Source organism: Mesoplodon bidens, assembly GCF_964165515.1.
Source record: "Mesoplodon bidens genome assembly, chromosome: 7".
In the NCBI taxonomy this organism is placed as follows: domain Eukaryota; kingdom Metazoa; phylum Chordata; class Mammalia; order Artiodactyla; family Ziphiidae; genus Mesoplodon; species Mesoplodon bidens.
The window spans coordinates 103324471-103344091 of NC_138164.1; the positions used below are offsets into that span (position 1 = coordinate 103324471).

The following is a 19621-nucleotide window of genomic DNA, read 5'->3' on the forward strand; positions in this document are numbered from 1 at the left end:
GATTAATTTAGTAGTAAAGGAAAAACCAAGGCCCAGGGTCTCAGCTTCCGGTGCCCCTTACAGGTGTGCTCCAGAGAGGTGGTGTGACTCGGCCAGAGCCTCCCACGGGGCCTGGAGCCCAGGGCTCTGGGCTCTTGGCCAGGAGTGTCCGGTTGGGTAGAACTCCGAGAAGCAACCTTGGACCAGCCTTCATGGAACATCTTTCTAGGCCATGGAGAAACCACTCCCTGGGCAGGAAGGACCGTTCTCACTCCATCAGGACACCTCTGAGACCTGCTGGCTTCCTCCTCCCAAAAGCGAACTGGTGATGGGATTTTGGCTCCCCACGGGGTAAGGAAGAGCAGAGTAGGGCCCTGGCCCCTACACCTTCCTGGTTCCCAGTGCCTTGTCTAGACGGGATCACTCTCTTCCTGTGCGATATGGGTATAAATGGGCAGTGGGTTTTTTGCCCACTGGGACCCCAAAGCAGCTGGTACACTTTCACTCCAGGCCTTATGGGCACAGAACCACACTGAGATTAGCACTGCCCCCCATCCAGGCTGCTGAGACCATGGGTCACCAGGACAAAGGTGGGAGAGCCTGGGGATTCTGGCTCTTTTGCTAATAATACACTTTCCTTCTGTCACAGCTCCTCAGTTTCCTCATTTGAAGGTGGGGAAGGCTGAGGTTCCTTCTAGTATTAATGTTTTAGGAACTTAGGATCCCACTCTGGTCCTCATTTAATTCATCTGGGAGAAAGAATACCTGCCTTCAGTTTGCTCTCAAGATCAAGTAAATTTTCCTGTGCTTTTTCTGAGAACAAGCATCTTGGCCAAGAAGAGTCAGTTCTCTGTGACTGCACCGATCTTTTATTGCCCTCATACACTGAGAAAACACGGCGGGCCAGAGAGGCCTGTCCCCAGCCATCATTTCCTGAGCCCGCACACTTTTCACCCCAAGGATCTGAGGAGCTTCCAGATGGAGCTCTGACAGGTCAGCCTGTGCGGAGTGCCCCCCATGCCTGCTCATCATAACTACGCTGCCCTACTGGGGCTCCCCCAGCCCAGCTGCAACACACACACTTGCATACACATCCAACAGCAGACGGTGGCTTGTCCAACTTCCTTCCAGGCTCCTGGTACGTGGGTTGGCTCCAGTTGCACCTGTGACACAGGCTCCCTTGTGAATGAGCTGGACTGAAATCCTACTAAGAGCCACCTGCACCCCCATTTCCTGCTGGCTGCCCCTGGACCAAGGGCCAGGGCTCAGCCTTTGATTTGGGCCCTGGGTATCAGGGTGATGCGGAGTACGTACCTGGCCATCCCCAGGAAGCCAGCCTCGTTACTAAGGCACTGCAGGGGAGAAAGGCCACGTCATGCACGTGTTGAACCTCCCGGCACTACGTGTGTCCCCCCACCCCCACCCCAGCCTTCGGGAAGGCTCAGGCAAGCAGCTTTGGCAACAAAGTCCAGAAGCCAACACCATCTGGACACGAAAGGGTCATTGCTCTTTCAGCCAGAGCAGCTGCTTGGGCCAGGACAGCAAAGCGAAAGCCCAGAGTCCCAGCTGGCACCCGGCCTTTGCCACCACCCCAGGCCCTAGCCCAGCGGGTGCCTCACCTCGCACTTCCAGGCGGCACTCACACTGTGCCTCGCCTTGCAAGTTGGTGGCCCTGCAGACATAGACACCCCCGTCGAAGGGGCAAGGCTTTCTAATCTCCAAGGTCAACACTCCCTGCTTGCTGAACATGCGGAAGCGGGCGTCTTTGCCCAGGTCCAGGCCATTCTTGAACCAGGAAATTTTGGGCTGTAAGTGGGAAGGAGGGAGATCTCTCAGGTTGAGAGAGGACCTGGCAGGAACCTACGGAGACTAGGCATTTGTATTTCTACTCTGGGGATCCCACTGGAGTCCCAAACTATGCCCAGGGCCGAGTATGAACAGGGAGCCAATGAGGAATGCCAGGGCCCTGATACCCAAAAGTGGAGAAAAAACAGGGGGACAGGCTGGGGGGAGGACTGCTTGAGGCGGGGGCCTACGAGCCAGGCCTCCTGGGTCGGCCTGGACCAGGGCCCAAAGCTCCCTACCTTGGGGCTACCCCGGACAGCACAGCAGAGAGTAGTAGTGTAGCCGGCAATGACCGAACGGTTCACCAGGGGGCGGGTGAAGCTTGGGGCCTCAGAGAAGTCCAGGGCCTTGTAGTTGGGTGACTCATACGTGATGCCTGTTGGTGACAGAACTCGGTACCAACAGGGCCACACCTAGCCAGGCTCGCCCCCCTGCCCCAGCCCCTGCCCGCGGTGGGTGGGAGTGAAGGTACAGCACCTGGTCTAGGGATAAAGACAGGCTCCTTGGTGGTGGCGGCTCTGTCACTGGGCCCCACCATGTTATGGCTGAAGACCCGGAAGTAGTAGCCATTGCCGATGATGAGCTCTGACACCACACAGTGGGTGTGGCGGTAATGCTCCAAGACAGTGAACCACTCCTGTGGTGTGGAGGAAAGGTAGGGGGTTCTCTGGGGCAGGCCCTACTTCCTACCAGGGGCCTCTCTTGGGTACCCCTGGTGTCAGCACCTTCTCTGTGGAGGGAACCAGTCTAAGGATACTGGGGAGGGGCAGCTGGGGCCCAGGTCTGCCTGGACCCAGAGAGGGGGCGTGCGGGGGGCCCAGGGCCCCGGGCTTACCATGCTCTTCTTGTCAGCTTTCTGAATCGTGTAGCCCCAGAGCTCTGTGTTGCCGTCATCTTGGGGCGGCTTCCACTCCAGAGCCACATTGAAACCCCATGCGTCAGTGACCCGGATATCCTGGGGAGGACTTGGCTTGTCTGCAGGAGACAGACCCAGTGGGAAGCCCAAACCTCCTGGCATCGCCTGAGTGTGAGTAGGGGACACCAGGCTCCAGGGGCCCCCTCGCCCCTGCCAGGACCTGGCCTGCCATCTTCTGCAGGGGCTCTGGGCATCCCAGAGGAGGGGCCCCAGGCCTGGAAGACGAGAAGCTCCAGGTTGAGCCCTGGGCCCTGGCAGCCCAGCTCAGGGACTAAAAATGCTCGGACTCAGAGGGAAGCCCCAACACCACGTACCAACGACCTGCAGGACCAGCTCAGCCTTGTCCTCCATGCTCTCGATGCGCAGAGTCACTTGGTAGGTGCCCGAGTGGGCGAGGTTTGCGGCCCGGATGAACAGGATGGTGTCCGTGGGACTGTTGCGGATGCTCACCTCCTTGCCTGCCAGTGGCTGTCCCTCTTTGGTCCAGGTCACCTGAGGCCGGGGCTTGCCCTGTGCGGGAGGACAGCTCACTCCCGAGCCTGGCTCTCCCTACCGGCCACTGCACCAGCCTCGCTGAGACATCTGTCTGCTGGCCGTGGACAACACACGGTGGTGGGGGAAGGGAAGGGAGCCAGCCCTACCTGGAAAGGAATGAGGAGGTTCACGGGCTCTCCGACCTTCTTCTGGATGGTCTGGCGAAGATGTCTGGGTAGCTGGAGCCGTGGCCGCTCTGTGGGTATGAGTGAGGGGCTTGGCAGGGGCCCCCACAGCCGCAGGCCCAAGGCGCGCCAGAGCGCCCTCCGCTGGAGGCAGGGCCTGGAGAGCCACAACTAGGAAACATGCCACCTACCGGGCCCTCCTCTCCTTTAGCTCCCCAACCCCAGCCCCAAAGGTTCCCAAAGCTCCTGCTTCCACCCGAGCCTCTCCACACTGCTACAACAGGCAGGGATCAGAGAGAGTGAGGAACTTATCTGAGGTCACACAGCTAGCCAGTCACCGGCCAGGATGCAAACCTAGGCTTTTGGACTCCATGCCCCCTGCTGTTTCCATCCCAGTCTGCTGCCTCTTTCCACCCTGAGAACCAGTCCTTAAAGGACTGACTCTTTGTTGGCAAAATAATGGAAAGTGGATCCCACATGGGCCGATCTGACAAGCGACCTCACTGCTCAGTCCTTGACACGTAGACAATACCTCCCTGTTGGAGCTCAGAGACCCACAGAACAGAGCTCGAAGGTGACGGTACAATGACCTACATTTTCCCTAGTCCAGAACTGGGGTTGACATGGAAAACCAAGAGGGAGGCCCTCTCTGCACATCCGGCCTGTGGCACGGGTATAGGCACCAAGCCCCTCCTGTCCCTGCCCAGCATTTATCCCCTCCAAGTAGGGTCTCCCTGACTGTCCCCACCTCCACTGGACCCCAAGGGCCAGGGTGCCTGCGGCAGGTCTCATCCCTGCACGAGGGGCACTCACGCAGTATCTCCTGCACCGTCACAGGCTCCGTGGTGATGCCAGGGGCTCCAGGCCCCGCCACATTGTGAGCCCGCACGCGGAAAAGCAGCCGAGCCCCCGTGGGCAGGTCCTTCACCAGCAACGACGTGTGCTCGGTCAGCCCCTCAAGGGCAGCCACCCACTCCGAGCCTGGGGGCGGGGGTGGGGATGAAGAGGCAAGGCCATGGGCAGTGTCCGCATCCTGCCGCCCACATCCCTGGTGGCCGACTGGGGCGTCCACTGCAGACAGGGGCCCTGCAGGGTGACAGGGACCTGGCCTGGAGGGCAGTTCAGAGAAGGGTGCTGGGAGGCAGAGGGCCCGGGGCTGGGCTGGAGCACTCACAGCCATCCCGGCAGTACTCCACGCTGTAGCCGTCGAGGCCTCCAGCTCCCATGCGTTCTGGGGGCCTCCACTTGAGGGAGACGGTGGTGTCAGAGACATCCTCCACCGCCAGGTGGCTTGGCTCACTGGGGGGGCCTGGGCAAAGGGGAGGCCAGAGAGGGGTCTGAGCGAGTCTGCACCAGCCAGGGCAGCTGAAGGACCACAATCCAGGGAAATCCTCCCCTTTCAACTGGCTTTCAAGCACTTTGAGAAATATTTCAGCTCCATTAAAAGACACGTCTCTAGGGCTTCCCTGGTGGCGCAGTGGTTGACAGTCCGCCTGCCGATGCAGGGGAAACGGGTTCGTGCCCCAGTCTGGGAAGATCCCACATGCCGCGGAGCGGCTGGGCCCGTGAGCCATGGCCGCTGGGCCTGCGCGTCCGGAGCCTGTGCTCCGCAACGGGAGAGGCCACAACAGTGAGAGGCCCACATACCGCAAAAAAAAAAAAAAAAAAAAAAAGACATGTCTGTAGACAGGCTTACAAACAAACACACCCAAGCAGCATCAGCGATTACAGAAGAGACCTAAAAAGGAAAAGACACCCCAAAACACCACCAACATGCTTAGAAAGAGCCACTTTCGTCAGATAGTGTAGGAAATTCTTTAAATGTAATTTAAGAAAAAACTGGCCTAAATGGAAATTTCCTGACCCTGTATGAGTAACTGAGTTGACTAAGAGCTGAGAAAACTGGAAGTCACTTCCTCAAGAGAGGCCTGGCCCCTTCTCCCCACAGGCACCCTCTTCCTGCCATCTCACCACACTGTGCCCCCCTCCGTGTGTCTGCCCCACCACAGACAGCCACCCTCCTCCCCCCGAGACTCACATGTCCCGACAGGGACAGGTGTCCTCGAGAGTGCCACACCCTCGGTGTCTGTTCTACCTTCTCAACCTCCATTATACAGATGTGGAAACTGAGGCACAGGGGAAGATGACGACTCCAGATATCCCTCCTGGGGATGAAAGAGCTGGCTCTGCAAACCCCATCTCTGATTCCTGGTCCAGGGCCCTTTCCGAGGGACCCAACTGCCCTCACCCTCTTCCCTGGTTAACAAATGCTGGCTGAAGGGAGTGGGGAAGAGGAAACAATGATTTACTGAGCTGCTGTATGCCAGATGCTCCACCTGCATGACCTCATTTCATCCTAACAATTCTATGAAGTAGATATTATTGCTATCCCCATTTTATAGATGTGGAAAGTGAGGCTGGAGAGGTCTCTCAGCTCCACCCCTTGCCAGCTGGTGACCTCGAGAAAGTCATCTAACTTCTCAGAGCCTCTCACTTTCTTCACCTGTGAAATGAAGGTGATTAAAGGAGACCACGGGTGTTAAGCGCCACCCACAGCGTAGCTGCTATTACTGGGGCCCCTGAACGGGAGGGCGTGAGGCAGGGCAGGCAGGGCAGGCTCACCAACAGGCATGAACGGCTGGGAGGCGGGGCTAGGCCTGGACATGCCCACTGCGTTGACAGCGTAGACCCGCATCTCGTAGACCACGCCCTCGATCATGCACCGCGCTTCGTGACTCAGCTCCCGCAGCAGGTCGAAGTTCAGCCGCATCCACCGGTAGCTCTTCTTCTTCTTGCGCTCCAGGATGTAGCCTGGCGAGGGGAGGTGGGAGCTCTGGTCTAGAGCGCAGGCACCCCCGCACACCCTGCCCTCGGCTATGTCCCCTGTGCCCTCGGCTCACCTAGGACTGGCTGCCCGCCATCGTAGGCAGGGGGCTTCCACCGCACCGTGCAGGAGTCCTCGCCCACGTTGCTGATCTCGGGGGCCGCCGGAGCATCCGGCACATCTGGGGAGAGGGGACCCACATCAGCCCTGCCCGGCCGAGGCCGACGTTGCCTATCCCCACAGCACCCCAACCAACAGGCTTCCCCCACTGCCCCCAGAGCCTAGAACGATCTTTCCAGAATGCAGTTCTGATCACATCACCAGCCTGCCAACAATCTGTTACGGCTCCCCACTGCCCATATTCACCAGTCCTAGTCCCAACCCTCTCTATGCATCTAAGAATGTGGCCCCCAGTGTTTGTTTAGAGACTAAATGAGTGCATGCATGGGTCCTCCCTGGTTGCTCCTGTGGCTTCCCCACCTGGAGCCCTGCCTCACCGATGACCTTGACTGTGAGGTTGACCTGGTCCTCGCCCACGGGGTTCTGCACCGTGACAACATAGACGCCCTCGTCTTCCTTCTCTGCTCCCTCAACGGTGAAGATGCTGCGGTCCTTGGTGGTCTCCACTCGGACCCGGCCCTCGGTCTCACACAGAAGCTGGCGGGGGAGTAGGAGTTGGGGGGAAGGACCCAAGTCAGAACCCAGGGGCTTCTGCAGCCTCTGCAACAGCTGACAGCCCTGAGACGGGAAAGGAGCTCAGCGCTGGGTCTGCTGGGGAGACACAGCCTGCGTGGAAACTGCACCCATGTGAGCATCTAATCCAAGACCCTTTCCTTACCACCTGCCATGGGCACGACACCAGGGCAAGGGTCACAGGTTCTAGCTCTAGCTCTGTCACGGAACTTTAGACAATCGCCTGTCTGCTCCATGCCTCAGTTTTCCTATCTGCTGAATGGGAATAACATGACCTCACAGAGCTATTGTGAGGATCCTGAAAGACCTCAGCTGGGTAGAGGAACCATCAGTGAGTGGAGGACGAGAAGCTGACCTGATTGGTGACCCTGCAGCTACTCCTATTGAAAAGTGCCAGGGACCCCACTCCCTTGCTGGGAAGAAGCACAAAGTCAAGGTCAGCTCAGGAAGACAAGAGCCAGGGAGCGCCCCCAGGCAGGAGGACTTCCTGGCAATGTTGAAGGTGTGAACGTGTGTCTGTCTGGGGCATGAGGGCCCCGTGGAGACCCTACCAGGGGCAGGAGCACAACTCCTGCCAGATGTGGCACCTTCACAGAGACGTCACCTGACGGTGGATACCACATGGGCAGAAAATGACTAAGGGCAAATGAGCCACCTTCAGCCTCACTCACCTTCTTGTCAAATACCCACTCATCACTGGCACCTGAATCCCCTGATGCATCGAGGGCTGGCCCTGCTGGGACCTTACTGCCCTGGGAACAGAGCAGGAAGGAAAGGAAGGAGTGAGGGGAAAGAGGGTCTGGCTCAGCCTGGAGGGAACCCCTGCCAAGCAACCCCTACCCCTGTCTCTCCTTTGCCCACTTCCCCGACCTCTCAGCCTGCTGAGCCTCTGTGCTCCTAGTTCAGTGGCCAGGGCGTGTACATGTGGGGTGGGGAGCAGGTCCCAGCATACACTAGTCCCATGCACCCATTTTACAGGTGGGGAAGTGGGGGAGGGATCCACAGTACCTTTGTGATGGTCTTCTGCCAAATCACAGTAGGAGCAGGGTCCCCGGAGATAGGAACGTCCAGGCGTAGCTTGTTCCCAGCCACCACCACAATGGTATCCGGCACGCGACCTGGGCAGTCCAGGTGGATCTTGGGAGGTTCTGGCAGGGAGATGGCACAGGTCAGAGAAAGAGGAAGGGGCCTAAGGCCTATGAAAGAGGGGAAAGCTAGAAGGAGCACATGCCCCTGGCTGTTTTGTTTTTAATTTATTCTACTGAGGTATAGTTTGCACACACTAAAATGCCTAGACTTGAGCATACAGCTTGATGAGTTTTGACAAACGTATACACCCTGTGTAACCACCACCCGGTCAAGATCTAAAACATTTCCATTTCCCCAGGAAGTTTCCAGGGAGGTTCATAACATCAGGTCACCTAGCGTAGCATTTCTCAACTTGTGTTTGGGAATGCCTTCCTAGAAAAAAAAAATTTCCATGGACAAACAATTAGGAAACCCTAGGTTAAACAAAGTTAAGCAGGATGTTTTAGAGCCTTTGACATGCTAATGCACCTTCTGAATCAACAAGAGGTTCCCAAACTTATTTCACCATGGAACCCTTGTAAAATGGAGTATCATATTAAGTGAACCCTGTTTAGAAAGCCCTGACCCAGAGCATGCCTCAGCCTGGACTATTCTCCTGAAATTAGGATCCTACACAGTTTAATCTAAAAGCAGGAAAGGTACTTCTAAAAGCAGAAAAGATTTAATAATAAAATCTCACCTCTGTGATGTCATTTGAAAGCTCACACACACCATGTCAGATCACTGTTCCCACCATCCCATAGGGGAGCCACTTCAGGATCCCCATTTTAGAGGTGAGGAAACTGAGGCTCAGAGAGACTGCAGGTGGCCCGTGGTTGTGAGTGGCAGAGCTGGGGCTGGGCCTCAGGGTCCCCACTCCCGGTTCCTTTCTCCCCTCTGCTTGTGAGTGGAAGGGAGACACGGGCAGGGCGTGGGAGGCAGCACGCAGGGGCCCAAGACTCACCCTGCCTAGGCACGAAGTCAATCTTGACCTCTGCAAGAGATGCAAGAGCAAGTGGCACCGGGGTGAAGGCAGGGCCCAGCAGCAGGGCCCAGCAGCAGGGGCCCTCATGCCCCTCAGCACCTGCTCACCCATGAAGTGGAGCTTGGCAGACAGGTTACAGGCGAAGCCTTCTGGCACAAAGCTGTAGTCCGCCTCGTCTGCGGGCGTGACGTCGTCCACGGTCAGTTTGTGGACCCTGCAGGGCAGTGATGGCTCAAGGGACCCTGCTGGGCCATGCACCCCTGGCCTCACCGGACACCCCAGCCAGGGCTCCAGGGGGCCCTCACCCCACCTTAGCTCAGTGGTGTTCTAAAGTGCTCTCTTCCTCTATGTTTGAATTTTTCAGCTCCCTTGCATGCTTTCAGAGGTAAGCAGTGTAGATGTGTCCCCTCGGCTGGGCCACTGGAGACTGGGCAGGGGCTGGTCTCATTAATCTCCGTGAACTTGGGCCCAGATGCTCGGGGCATGAGTAAGGGAGTGGGAGAGAGTGAGGGCCCCTGGCCAGAGCCGTCCTCCGAGGCCTCCTACTCTACCCTGGTCACAAGTTGTGTGTGGGGGGGGGCTCCCAGCCTGTCTGTATCTCTCACTGCTTCGTCTTTGTCTCTGTCTCCCTTCTTCTCTGTCTCTAATGGACTCTTCTTCTCTGTAGGCATCTGCCTCTCCATACTTCTGTCTCTCTCTGTATCTTTCTTTCTATTTGTTTCTGTCGTGATTCTGTGTACCTGTCTCTCTGTTCATCTGCTTCTCCCTCTGTCTCTCAATCTCAGTCTGACTTTCTTTGTCTCTAGTTCAGTCTCGGTCCTGTCTCTAAGTGTCTGTCTCTTTCTGTTTATCTCCATCCATCTGTCTGTCTTTGTCACCGTCTTCTTCTCTCTGTCTCTATCTCAGTCTCTCTCTCTGTGTCTCTCCCTGTCTCTGTCAGTCTCTGTTTCTCTCTGTCTCTCCGCGTGTCTGTCTCTGGCACACCCTGCACACTCACCGCCCGATGTGGGACACCTTTATGCGGCTGTCAGGCACCAGCTCCTTCCCGTTCTTCAGCCACACGCCCCGCACGTTCTCATCCGACACCTCACACTTGAACACGGCCTGGTCCTTTGAGCCTACTGTCAAGTCTGCGATGCTCTGGTACACCTCCAGCTTTTTCTCTGGGGGGCATAGGGCAGAGCCAGTGAGCTGGAGAGGGTGTGTGTGGGCGTGAATCCCTGTGGAGATCCCTCGGGCTTGTGAAAACACGAGTGCAATGCATGTGTGCCTGTGACGGTGCCGTGTACAAAAGGAATCTCACGTGTGCCAGGGTGGGTGACACTAACCAGGCCCATCTGAACCTCCAAATACCCTCCAGGTGGTCAACTTAGCATCCCCATTTTATGGATGAGAAAGGTGAGGCCCGAGGTGTCAAAGTGACTTGTCCAAGGCCATGCAGGCCTCGATCCCGGGTTTGCCCAATTCCCCTACATGGCTGGGGGGCTAGTGCTGAGGGGGCCTCCCAGGGCCTCACCCTGAACGATGAGTTCAGCCACAGCCTGGCCCCCACTCGTGCGCAGCGCGTAGCGCCCAGCATCCTCCAGCGTTGCCTCGTTGATGATCAGGTGGTGTCTCTGGCCGTCCTTCTTGAACCGGTATTTGAAGGTCTCCTCCCGGGTCAGTTCCACCCCGTCCTTCAGCCTAGCCGGAGGGTGGGCAGTAGGTGCCAGGGCCTCCTCGGGGGATGCCCCCAGGTCCCTGGCCCCGCCCTGAGCCCCCCACCTCTGGCACTCACCATTTGACCTGGGCCCCCTCCTCAGACACTTCACACTCAAACTCCACTCGCTGTCCCACCATCACCAGCTGGTCCTCCAGGGGACATGTGATCAGCACGGGGGGCTCTGTCAAGCAGAGAGAGCATGATGGACGGGCCGCTCTGTGGCTCCCCTCCCCTCTCAGGGTCTCAGGGCGCCAGGCACACCTTTGACAAAGAGCTCGGTGCTGCACTTCTCGCTGCCCACCACGCACTGGTAAGCCGCGTCGTCTGCCAGCGAGCACTGGCTGATGGTCAGCGTGCGCTTGGCGCCGACGGACTCGAAGATGTACCTGGGCGGGGCCGGGGTGTGGGCAGGAGAGCCATGGACGCACCTCCTGCGTTCTGGGTGCCCCCTCAAACTGCCGTCGGGACCCCCGTGCCCACACCCCAAGCCTTCCTGGAGCCTTACTTGCTGTGGAGCAGAAGGGGCCGTTGGAGCGTCCCGATGGGAGGAGCGAGACCAAGAGAAAATGAGCAGGGAACAGAGCCGGGAAGAAAGAGAAAGGTGGGGAGTTAGACCCAGAGAGACAGGGATCCAGAGCTGGCCAGAAAGCATGGGTGGAGGGAGAAGCAGGGAGAGCACGGCCGGGGAGCAGCCCCCCCAGGGCCCCTCCTCACCCTGCAGTGTCCCCGGGTCCCACCCCCACCCGCACCTGCCGCTCATCTGGATCTCCTGTCCGTTCTTAAGCCACTTGACCTCGGCGTCGGGGTCGGCCAGCTCCACGGTCAGCCGGATCTTGTGGCCCTTGCTCACCTGGTAGGCCGGCTGCAGCTTCTTCTGAAAGGCTGAGCGCTTCCACCCCTCAGGCCCCTGCTCCCGGGGCCGCCCAGCGAGGAGGGCAAGGTCCTGTCCCTCTCCTCCTCCTGCCTCCCCACGTCTCTCTCTGTGCCTCCGCTGTGACTCTGTCTCTTTACCCCTGTCTGTCACCTCCGTGTCTCTTTGTTTTTGTCTTCCTGTCTTCCTTGGGGTCCTCTTCACCTGCTCAGCTCAGGGATAGGGTCTGGGGCTTTCCAAAAAGACAGAAGCTTGGCAGGAGAATGGGTGATGGGACAAACGGGCCTTCTCCTCCTCTCCACTCTGTTTTACCAACAACCCCGGTTTTATGCCCTCCTACCAGGCGCCTCTGCTGTCCCAGCTCAGTTTCCAGGGCTCCTTGTCAACCCCTTGATGGGGAAGGGCTGGCCTGAGCCCTCTCCTCGGACCCGCCTGGGGGCGAGGGGCGCTAACCTGCACCCACCTGTTCTGTTTGGCTGTGAGGAAGATTAACCAGGCTCTTCTCTTCGTGGGTCGGGGGGGTCTCTGGGCTAAACTGGCTTCTTCCCCTTTTTTGGGTGTGGGGAGAAATAAGCAGGCTTTTTTTTCCCAAGCCGGGTAGGGGAGGAAGAGGCCGCCTGGCTTTGGCTGGGGGAGGAGGGCTGGCCTGGGCTCCGTCCTCTTCCTGTGGCGTCCCTGGGCTAACGTGGCCCTTTTCTTTTTCTGTGAGGCAAGGTGCCAGCCTGGGCACTCCCGCTTTTTCCCCACACGAGAGGGGATTCGCCTGGACTCTCCTTTCCTGAGCGTCTCCAAGCCAAGATGGACGCCGCTCTTTTTCCGTGGGCACGTGCGCGTGCGTGCGCGTGCGTGCGCGTGCGTGCGCCTGCGCAGGCGCTCACCCCGCCCTCTCTTTTCCTCTGGCAGAGGTGTCTCACCTGTGCTCTTCTTCTCCTCCCGCCTCATGCCCTTGAGCCTCTTGAGCATGCCTCGCAGGTCGGTGATGCCGTGCTGGAAGGCGATGCGCTCGTACTCTGACGGGGGTGCCTGCCGCAGGATCTCCCACACATCCTCCTCCGCGGGGGCCTCCAGCCTCGAGTCCCTGTGTCACACGGTCCACGTGGCGAGGCTTCAGGGCAGGCCCCATGGCCAAGACAAAACTGCAGCCCCCTCTCCTCCCCTCCCAAGCGGAAGCTGCCCCTGCCCCTCCGCCTCTTCCCTTCTGGTGGGACAGCTCGAGCTGGAGTGGGTCCTGGGCCAGTGCTGGGGCTCAAGGGGGCTTAAGGCTTCAGCACGGCGGGGGGGGGGCCTGGTTCTGGGAGGTGCTCCTGGCTGAAGTAGGGGTGACAGGTGCAGAGCTTCATGGGGCACTCACCGCGGGGTCCGGAAGCTGCTGCTCCAGGTGGGGAAGAAAAGCAGTGGACACATTAGAGGTGTAGCAGAGAAGACCAAACCTGACTCCATATTGAATCTATTCCTTTAGCTCTAACCCTTGTACTGTGTTGCCTGTGCTTGGTCATGCTGGCTCTGCACCTTTGTAAAAGAACGTTGCCTATGGCCCAAACTATATATGATAGCCCATTCTCAAGGCTTTGCCTCCCAGCCTTGACCTTTAAAGGTATATAGCACTTTTCATTTGTATAGAGAGAAAAAATTACAGAACAGAAAATAACATTTGTCTTGTTGGAGGTTTACAGGAACACTGTGACCAGACCTACATGGCCGGCTGCAAGAACAAAGGATTCCACCAAGAAGTCTTCAATAACCAGCCACACCCCGTCCCCTTTTAGTAGAAAAGAAGCCTGAATCCTAACTTGGGGAAGATGGTTCTCTGGGACACTAATCCACCATCTTCTCAGTTTGCTGGCTTTCCGAATAAAATCGCTATTCCTTGCCCCAACACCTTGTCTCTCGATTTATTGGCCTGTCGTGTGGCAAGCAGTCTTGAGCTTGGACTTGGTAACGAAGGAATGGGTCATCCCTCCATGGACCGCAGCCCGTGGGTCCTCACCTCCACCCTCCGCCCTGCACTTACACCTCTCTGTTTACAGGGCACACGTGGCCTTGTTTATTCCTCCTGAGCTCCGGCAGGTGGGTATCAGGAGGACCCAAGGCTCAGAGACTCTCCCCAGTCAGTAGGGATCCTCACCCAGGTCAGTCTGACCCCCAGCCCTGTCATCTGTCATCTGCCCTGGTGGGGATGGCTACGGGGTCCTGCCAGTGCCCTGCTGCCCCAAAGCACTTGACCCCAATGCTCATTTTCTGGGCTGCAGCAGCATCGGCCATACTGCAGGGTCCAGGAGAGGGAGGGACAGGACACTGAGGACACAACTCAGTTGCACTGGGCTGGGGGGGCAATTCCTGAGGCTTTGGAGCCTTCTCCCAGCTTCTGGGTCCCCAGAGCCTATTGAGATGAGCTGTCGCAGACTCAAGTGTAGGATGGTCATGGGAACGGCGTGAGGATGTTAGTTCATGGGATGTAACTTCTGCTGAGCCCTCTGACTCTTCGCAACACCTGGATTGTCCCATTTGACAGACAAGGAAACCAGCTCAGAGAGGTGCAGTGACCTGCTCAGGGCCACACAGCTGGAAAACCACGGTGCCAGAATTTGAAACTGGACCACGCCACCTGCTCTGAGAGCTGCTACCCAGGGGCTCACCTCTTCCTCAGCAGCGAGCTGAAGTCCAGAGTCCCAGCATCCTCATGACCGTCACTATGGAGAGGAACCCCCATAAGGCCACAGTTGAGCCAACTAGAAGGGGTTTGGGAGCAGGGGGTGGGGTCGTGGTGGGGGGATGGACGTGAGAGGAAGGGACACTGGCTGAACGGCTGCTCCCTGACTATCTCAGACCCCCGGGGTCTATGTACAGGCGGGTAGGAAGGGGTACCTGATTCGCCGACCACCTCCAGCCAGGCTCCTGTGGGGGTTAGACTCAGTTTCTCACCTGCCCAGGGGAGCTTACTCTCTTCCATCCCCATCCTCTTCATCCTGGCCGTCCACATCACCCCAAGCCCTGACCCCCTGGTCCCCCCACATTACCCCTGGCCCAAACCCCAAGGGGCCTCAGACCCCAGCACCGGCCTCCCCCAGGCCCTGACAAGAGGTGGCCACTCACGTGCGGCGGAAAGCTGATCGGAGGTCCACGTCTCCGGGGCCGACGGCCTCTGGGTTCAAAGAGGGGGATGAGTCAGGGGAGGAGGCTTCAGAGGGGGCCATCCCAGAAGTCCTGCCCTGGGAGCTCCTGGTGTTGCAGACCTGCCCATCCATGACCCCTTGACAGTGGGCATCTGCCCCAGGACCCCATCTTCTCAGCCTTTCCCAGCCAGGGTCGAGGTACCAGGGACGTGGGGCAGTTTATCGTTCCCAGTACCTTTGAGGTGGTTCATCTCCCGCCCATCTCTCAACTTACCCTTCACCTGTTCACCTGTGCCAGGATCCCAGACACCAAGATGACTAAGACCCCAGATGAGATCTGGGCTCAAGCCCCACCCCAACCCTGGAAGCCTCGATGGGTTTCTTTCAGTATTGGGCATGTGGTCAGTGGTTGCATGGCCAGGGCTCAGCATCCTCCTTAGTATTGGGAAATAGAGGCAGGTATGGGGGCAGGACCCATAGGGAGCCCAAACCCAGAACTGATGCCAGAGGGCCCCTTACCATGGACAGTGAGGTTGAAGTTGCAGCTGTCAAATTTGTCCTTGGTGGACACCTCACAGCGGTAGCCACCAGCAAAGGTGGCCTGGGCATCTGTGATGTGCAGCTCAAACAGGTAGACCTATGGAGGTGAGGTGTCAGGGGAGACTCGAAGCGAGGAGATGAGGCCCTTCACCCCTAAAGGAGACTGTGGGTGGTTAAGGGCCACCGACCTTCTCACCCCTCAGGGCTTAAATTAATCCATACAGTTGTATAAATAGAAAAAGGGGCCCCTTCTCAAGGTACATTGACCGCCATCTGTGGCACAGGGTGGTGATAAAATATAAATCAAGGGTGGCTACAAGGCAAATGGCATTCACTTAAGATGAGGCACTTTGGGGACTTCCGTGGTGGTCCAGTGGTTAGGACTCCATGCTTTCACTGCAGTGGGCCCAGGTTTGATCCCTGGCTGGGGAACTAAGATCCTGCAATCCACGTGGTTCGGCCAAAAAAAAAAGAGGCACTTTTGTTCAGTGCACAGCCCACACGACTGTACATATCTACCCTGCCCTGCCAGAAGCCCCCTTGCCTGGGCCGGGACTGTGGAAGAGTGGGAGGAGCAAAGGCTGGGAGTCAAAGCACAGGTTCTAGGCCTGGCTCTGAGTGACCTGGGACCAGCAACAATAAACTCTCAAGCTTTGGTTTCCTTGTCTGTATAGTGAAGAATTGTTACGGTTGATCATTGAGGGTCCCTTGAGCTCTGATACCCATCCATCTGGGGCATTTACACCCTCACTGACTGGTGCCCCCCAAGCCTTATTTATGCCCCCTTGAGACTATCATGCCCTCCGAGCCCCCCACGTCCCACAGATCCCCTGTGCCTCCCCATAGCCCTCCTCTGAGCCTCCCCACGCTCCCTGTGTGCCCCTGGCCCCCCAACCAGATTCCCAGGCTCCCCATGACCTTCTTTGCACCTCCTCTGTGCCTCAAGTCTCATGGTGCCCCCTGCCTCTCTGTGCCCCCCGTGCCTTCCAGGGGCTCTCCAGGTCCCCTTTCCATGCATCCCCGTGACCCCCGTGCCCCGCAGGTCCCACCTTGCTGGTCCGATCGTAGCTGTCGTGCAGCTGCAGGTGTTGCCCCACCTTGCTGCTCAGGTCCACCCACTTGCCCTTGAACCACTTGACTACAGGTGGTTTCAGGAGGCTGGCCCCTGCCACGCGGGCTGAGAAGGTGATGCTGCCGCCTGCAGGAGGGGGGGTGACAATCGGGGATGCCCTGGGGCCTCCCTGCCCACCTCACCCTGGGGGCAGGAGCCCCGCACTCACCCGCCGTCACCTCGCCATCCTGTGGCCTCATCACAAAGATGCCGATGGGATCGTCAGGGGCTGCTGAGCTTGACCCTGTGGACAGAGGCCTTTGAGACCTGCCCTGGGACACCCCATCCACTGACCCAGCCTCCCTGACCCGCCCCTCTCACCTTCAGGACTCGGGGAGCCTCCTTCCACTTCAGTGGCCGAGGTCAGGGCTTCTCCAGGGGCTCCAGGAGCCTCAGCAGGGGCGGGAGCAGGGCCTGGTACAGGCTCTGCCTTCCCTGGAGGGGATCAGATGGGGGGTCGTGGAGAGCTTCTAACCAGAGACCCCCTCCTCTTGTCCCTGGTCCTTTCCGCCTTTGCAGTGTGTACAAAGGTTCATTCAGCCTGCCTCTCACCTTCTCCTCGCCCCCACCGGCCGTCTGTGCCCACATTCCAGGGGGTCAGCCTGAACATCCCTCCTCTCCTTCCCCAGGCTCTGGTCTTGGTCCAGCCCCGCAGGCTGGGCTGGGGCTCCCTCCACACCCATAAGCTCATGGGGCTTCCCTGCCAGCACACACAGCCCACCAAGTTCCCATCGGTGTGGGCATGTCCAGTGGGAAGGCAGCTTATGTCTTATTCATCTCTGAACTTCCCCCACCTCCGCAACGGCTGAGACAGGCCAGGGAGCCACGTGGGGACACTCAGAAAGGTCTCGCTACAGAAAACGGGAAAAGGCCATTGCTGGCTGAGGGCACAGCCGAAGCAAAGATAAGAAAGTGGGAAAACATCTCCTGCACTCTGGTCGAGGGAGAGGTGGAGGGGCTGCCCCTGCCCCCGGTAGGTCCAACTTCAGGGAAGGCTGCCCAAGGTCTTACCTGCTTCTAAGACCTTGAGGTCAAACTTGACCTTGGAGGAGCCAGCGATGACTGCATAGGACCCCTGGTCAGCAGAGCCCACGTCCCTCACTGTCAGCGTGTGCTGCGTGCCCTCGGCTGCCAGGCCATATTTGTCGCTGGCACTGATGTCACTGCCTGCCCGCTGCCAGCGCACCTTCACTCCTGCCCGCTCTGTCTCGGCCTCGAACATGGCAGAGCTGCCTGTGGCCACCTCCACTGACCGTGGCTTCTTGCTGAAGGCGGAAACTGAGGGGCAAACGGAATCTGCAGGGGCCCCTGGCTTGCCCATGCACACCACCCCAATAGCGCTTCTTATTAAATACGACGATAAGCACTTTAATGCATCACCTCATTTAATGCTCCAATGGCTCTATGAGGTAGGTGCAGTTATTGTGTCCATTTCTCAGATGAGGACTCTGAGGCTCAGAGAGGTTAAGTGACTTACCCAAGATCACATAGCCAGTAGGTAGGAGAGCCAGGCCTGTGGTCCAACCTCCATACAAGAATTTTTCTAGGTGTGTCCCTGGATACCCCACCCTCTCAGCCTGTGGAAGCCCATCCCCCTTTCACCCCACCAGCAGGGGCGCTTGGCAAGGGACCAGTACTCTGCCTACTTGGATGTGGCTAAATTTGTCCTCTAAGGGCTTCAGGCTGAGAATCAGCCACCGAGATAAGGCTGGCCTGGGAGGGAGCTGGGGCTGGGAGGATGATCCCTGACATGGACAACCCTGGTAAGGGCACAGGCCAGGACTGGGACTCTGGGCTGTGACTTTCTCTGCCCTTGGCTGGGGATCAGGGGCTTCTTGACCATCCCCTCCCAGAGCAGAAGGGCTGCAATACCCCACTGCGGGGGTCATAACTGGTGTGCGGGCCACAGCACAGGGGTGCAGGCTCATAAAGCAGACAATCTCAGAGCTGGAAGGAACCAACCTAACCCCTCTTTGTATAGATGGGGAAACTGAGACCCAGAAGGGGAGGGACTTGTCCAAGAGCATTCAGGGAGCCTGGCTCAAGTCTAGAGTCATTCTGGGGTCCTTCCTGCAGCAGCCTTTTCCCAAAAGGCAAGCCCAGGCCTAACCTTGCTGCAGGAGATGGGCATGGAGGCAGGGAAGGGGTCTTCCTGCGTCCTGAGAGTGGGGTGATGGCCCACTTCCTGCCTTGGCTCTCTCCCTCTCTGTGCCCCTGACCCTGCTTTACTCTCACTCTCATCAGAAGGATGAGAAGGAGAAACTGAGAATCAAAAAAAGGACCCAGGACAACGGTGCCCCTGTGCTGCGGCTCAGAGGCCTCGTCCTCATCAACCCCCTCAGGAACTCGCTCCGAGGCCCACCCCCCATTGCAGATGTCCCCAGCCCTCCCTGCCCCACGATCAGCCCCAACCCCAGGCCTGGAGCTACCTGGTTTCTTCCCTGGCTCAGGCATCTTGGGAGAGGTCACACCAGGAACTGATCATGCACGGGCCACCGAAAGAGAATCTGAGCAGGGATCCGTCCCCCCTACTATATAAGGGGCCACCCCCTCCCCAGGCCCTCCTTATCTGCACCCTTCCCAGCCACCTGCTAAATATAGACAAATTCCAGAGATCAAGGGCTCTCCAGGAGAACACGGGACCCCATTGTTCCTGGCTGGCCCCATCCCCTCCCCTGCCAGCCCAATATGACAGCTTCTGCCCCCCAACCCTCAATAAACCTCAGGGGTACCCCAAGCCCTGTCTGTACGTCCTTCTGACAGGCAAATTTTGCGGTGGGAGTGTATGGGACCCATAACCCTGAGGCTGATGGGTCAAACACATCCTTGCCGGGCGGTGGTTACATGCACAGCCCTGGACTGGGCTGCCCTGAGTCCTGGCTTCCCCCATCAGTGCTCCTCTGTGACCTCCTGCCCCCTGTGACTGCCTCCACACATCCTCCCCCTGCCCCTGCTCAGGTCACATCAGGAACATCAGTTGCTACACAGAAAGAAGCAAATTACATGTGACCTACCGTAAGCAAGACCCAATATCAGGGAAGGTCATTTGTCCCTCACAGTCGGGAGGGAGGAATTCTGTACACAAGGACTGTCCACATGGTCAAAACTTACCATCCCTTTTAACACCGAAATCCATTCTTTTCTTCCATTTTAACCATGTTTAAACCGCATCTCATGTTCCTGGGCCTTCTTTAAAAGCAGACTGGGCACCACTTTCCCTCTCTCGGGGCTCAGAGATCCACGTAGTGGGTGTCACGTTTGAGCTTCCCCAGTCTGAGCCCTCGGGGCGAGGAGGTGTGTGTGGGTGTCTGCCCC

The 19621-nt window shown here is 58.2% G+C and overlaps 1 protein-coding gene across 1 annotated transcript; it reads right to left on the reverse strand.

Annotated features, from left to right (window-relative positions):
- Nucleotides 1-480: 480 nt before the first annotated feature.
- MYBPC3 (myosin binding protein C3) lies at nucleotides 481-18760 on the reverse strand (the record flags this gene model as incomplete). The annotated part of the gene is made up of 32 exons (XM_081240718.1): nucleotides 481-491; nucleotides 1599-1785; nucleotides 2064-2200; nucleotides 2302-2461; nucleotides 2660-2799; nucleotides 3055-3250; nucleotides 3382-3470; nucleotides 4213-4380; nucleotides 4574-4708; nucleotides 6022-6210; nucleotides 6300-6404; nucleotides 6721-6880; nucleotides 7588-7668; nucleotides 7925-8064; nucleotides 8949-8978; nucleotides 9077-9183; nucleotides 9967-10132; nucleotides 10486-10652; nucleotides 10747-10852; nucleotides 10933-11057; nucleotides 11421-11553; nucleotides 12457-12620; nucleotides 12894-12914; nucleotides 14179-14232; nucleotides 14408-14437; nucleotides 14636-14684; nucleotides 15175-15292; nucleotides 16245-16393; nucleotides 16476-16550; nucleotides 16628-16741; nucleotides 17318-17584; nucleotides 18736-18760. 32 exons carry the CDS (start codon nucleotides 18758-18760, stop codon nucleotides 481-483), a joined length of 3798 nt encoding a protein of 1265 aa, XP_081096844.1.
- Between the last annotated feature and the right edge of the window lie 861 nt (nucleotides 18761-19621).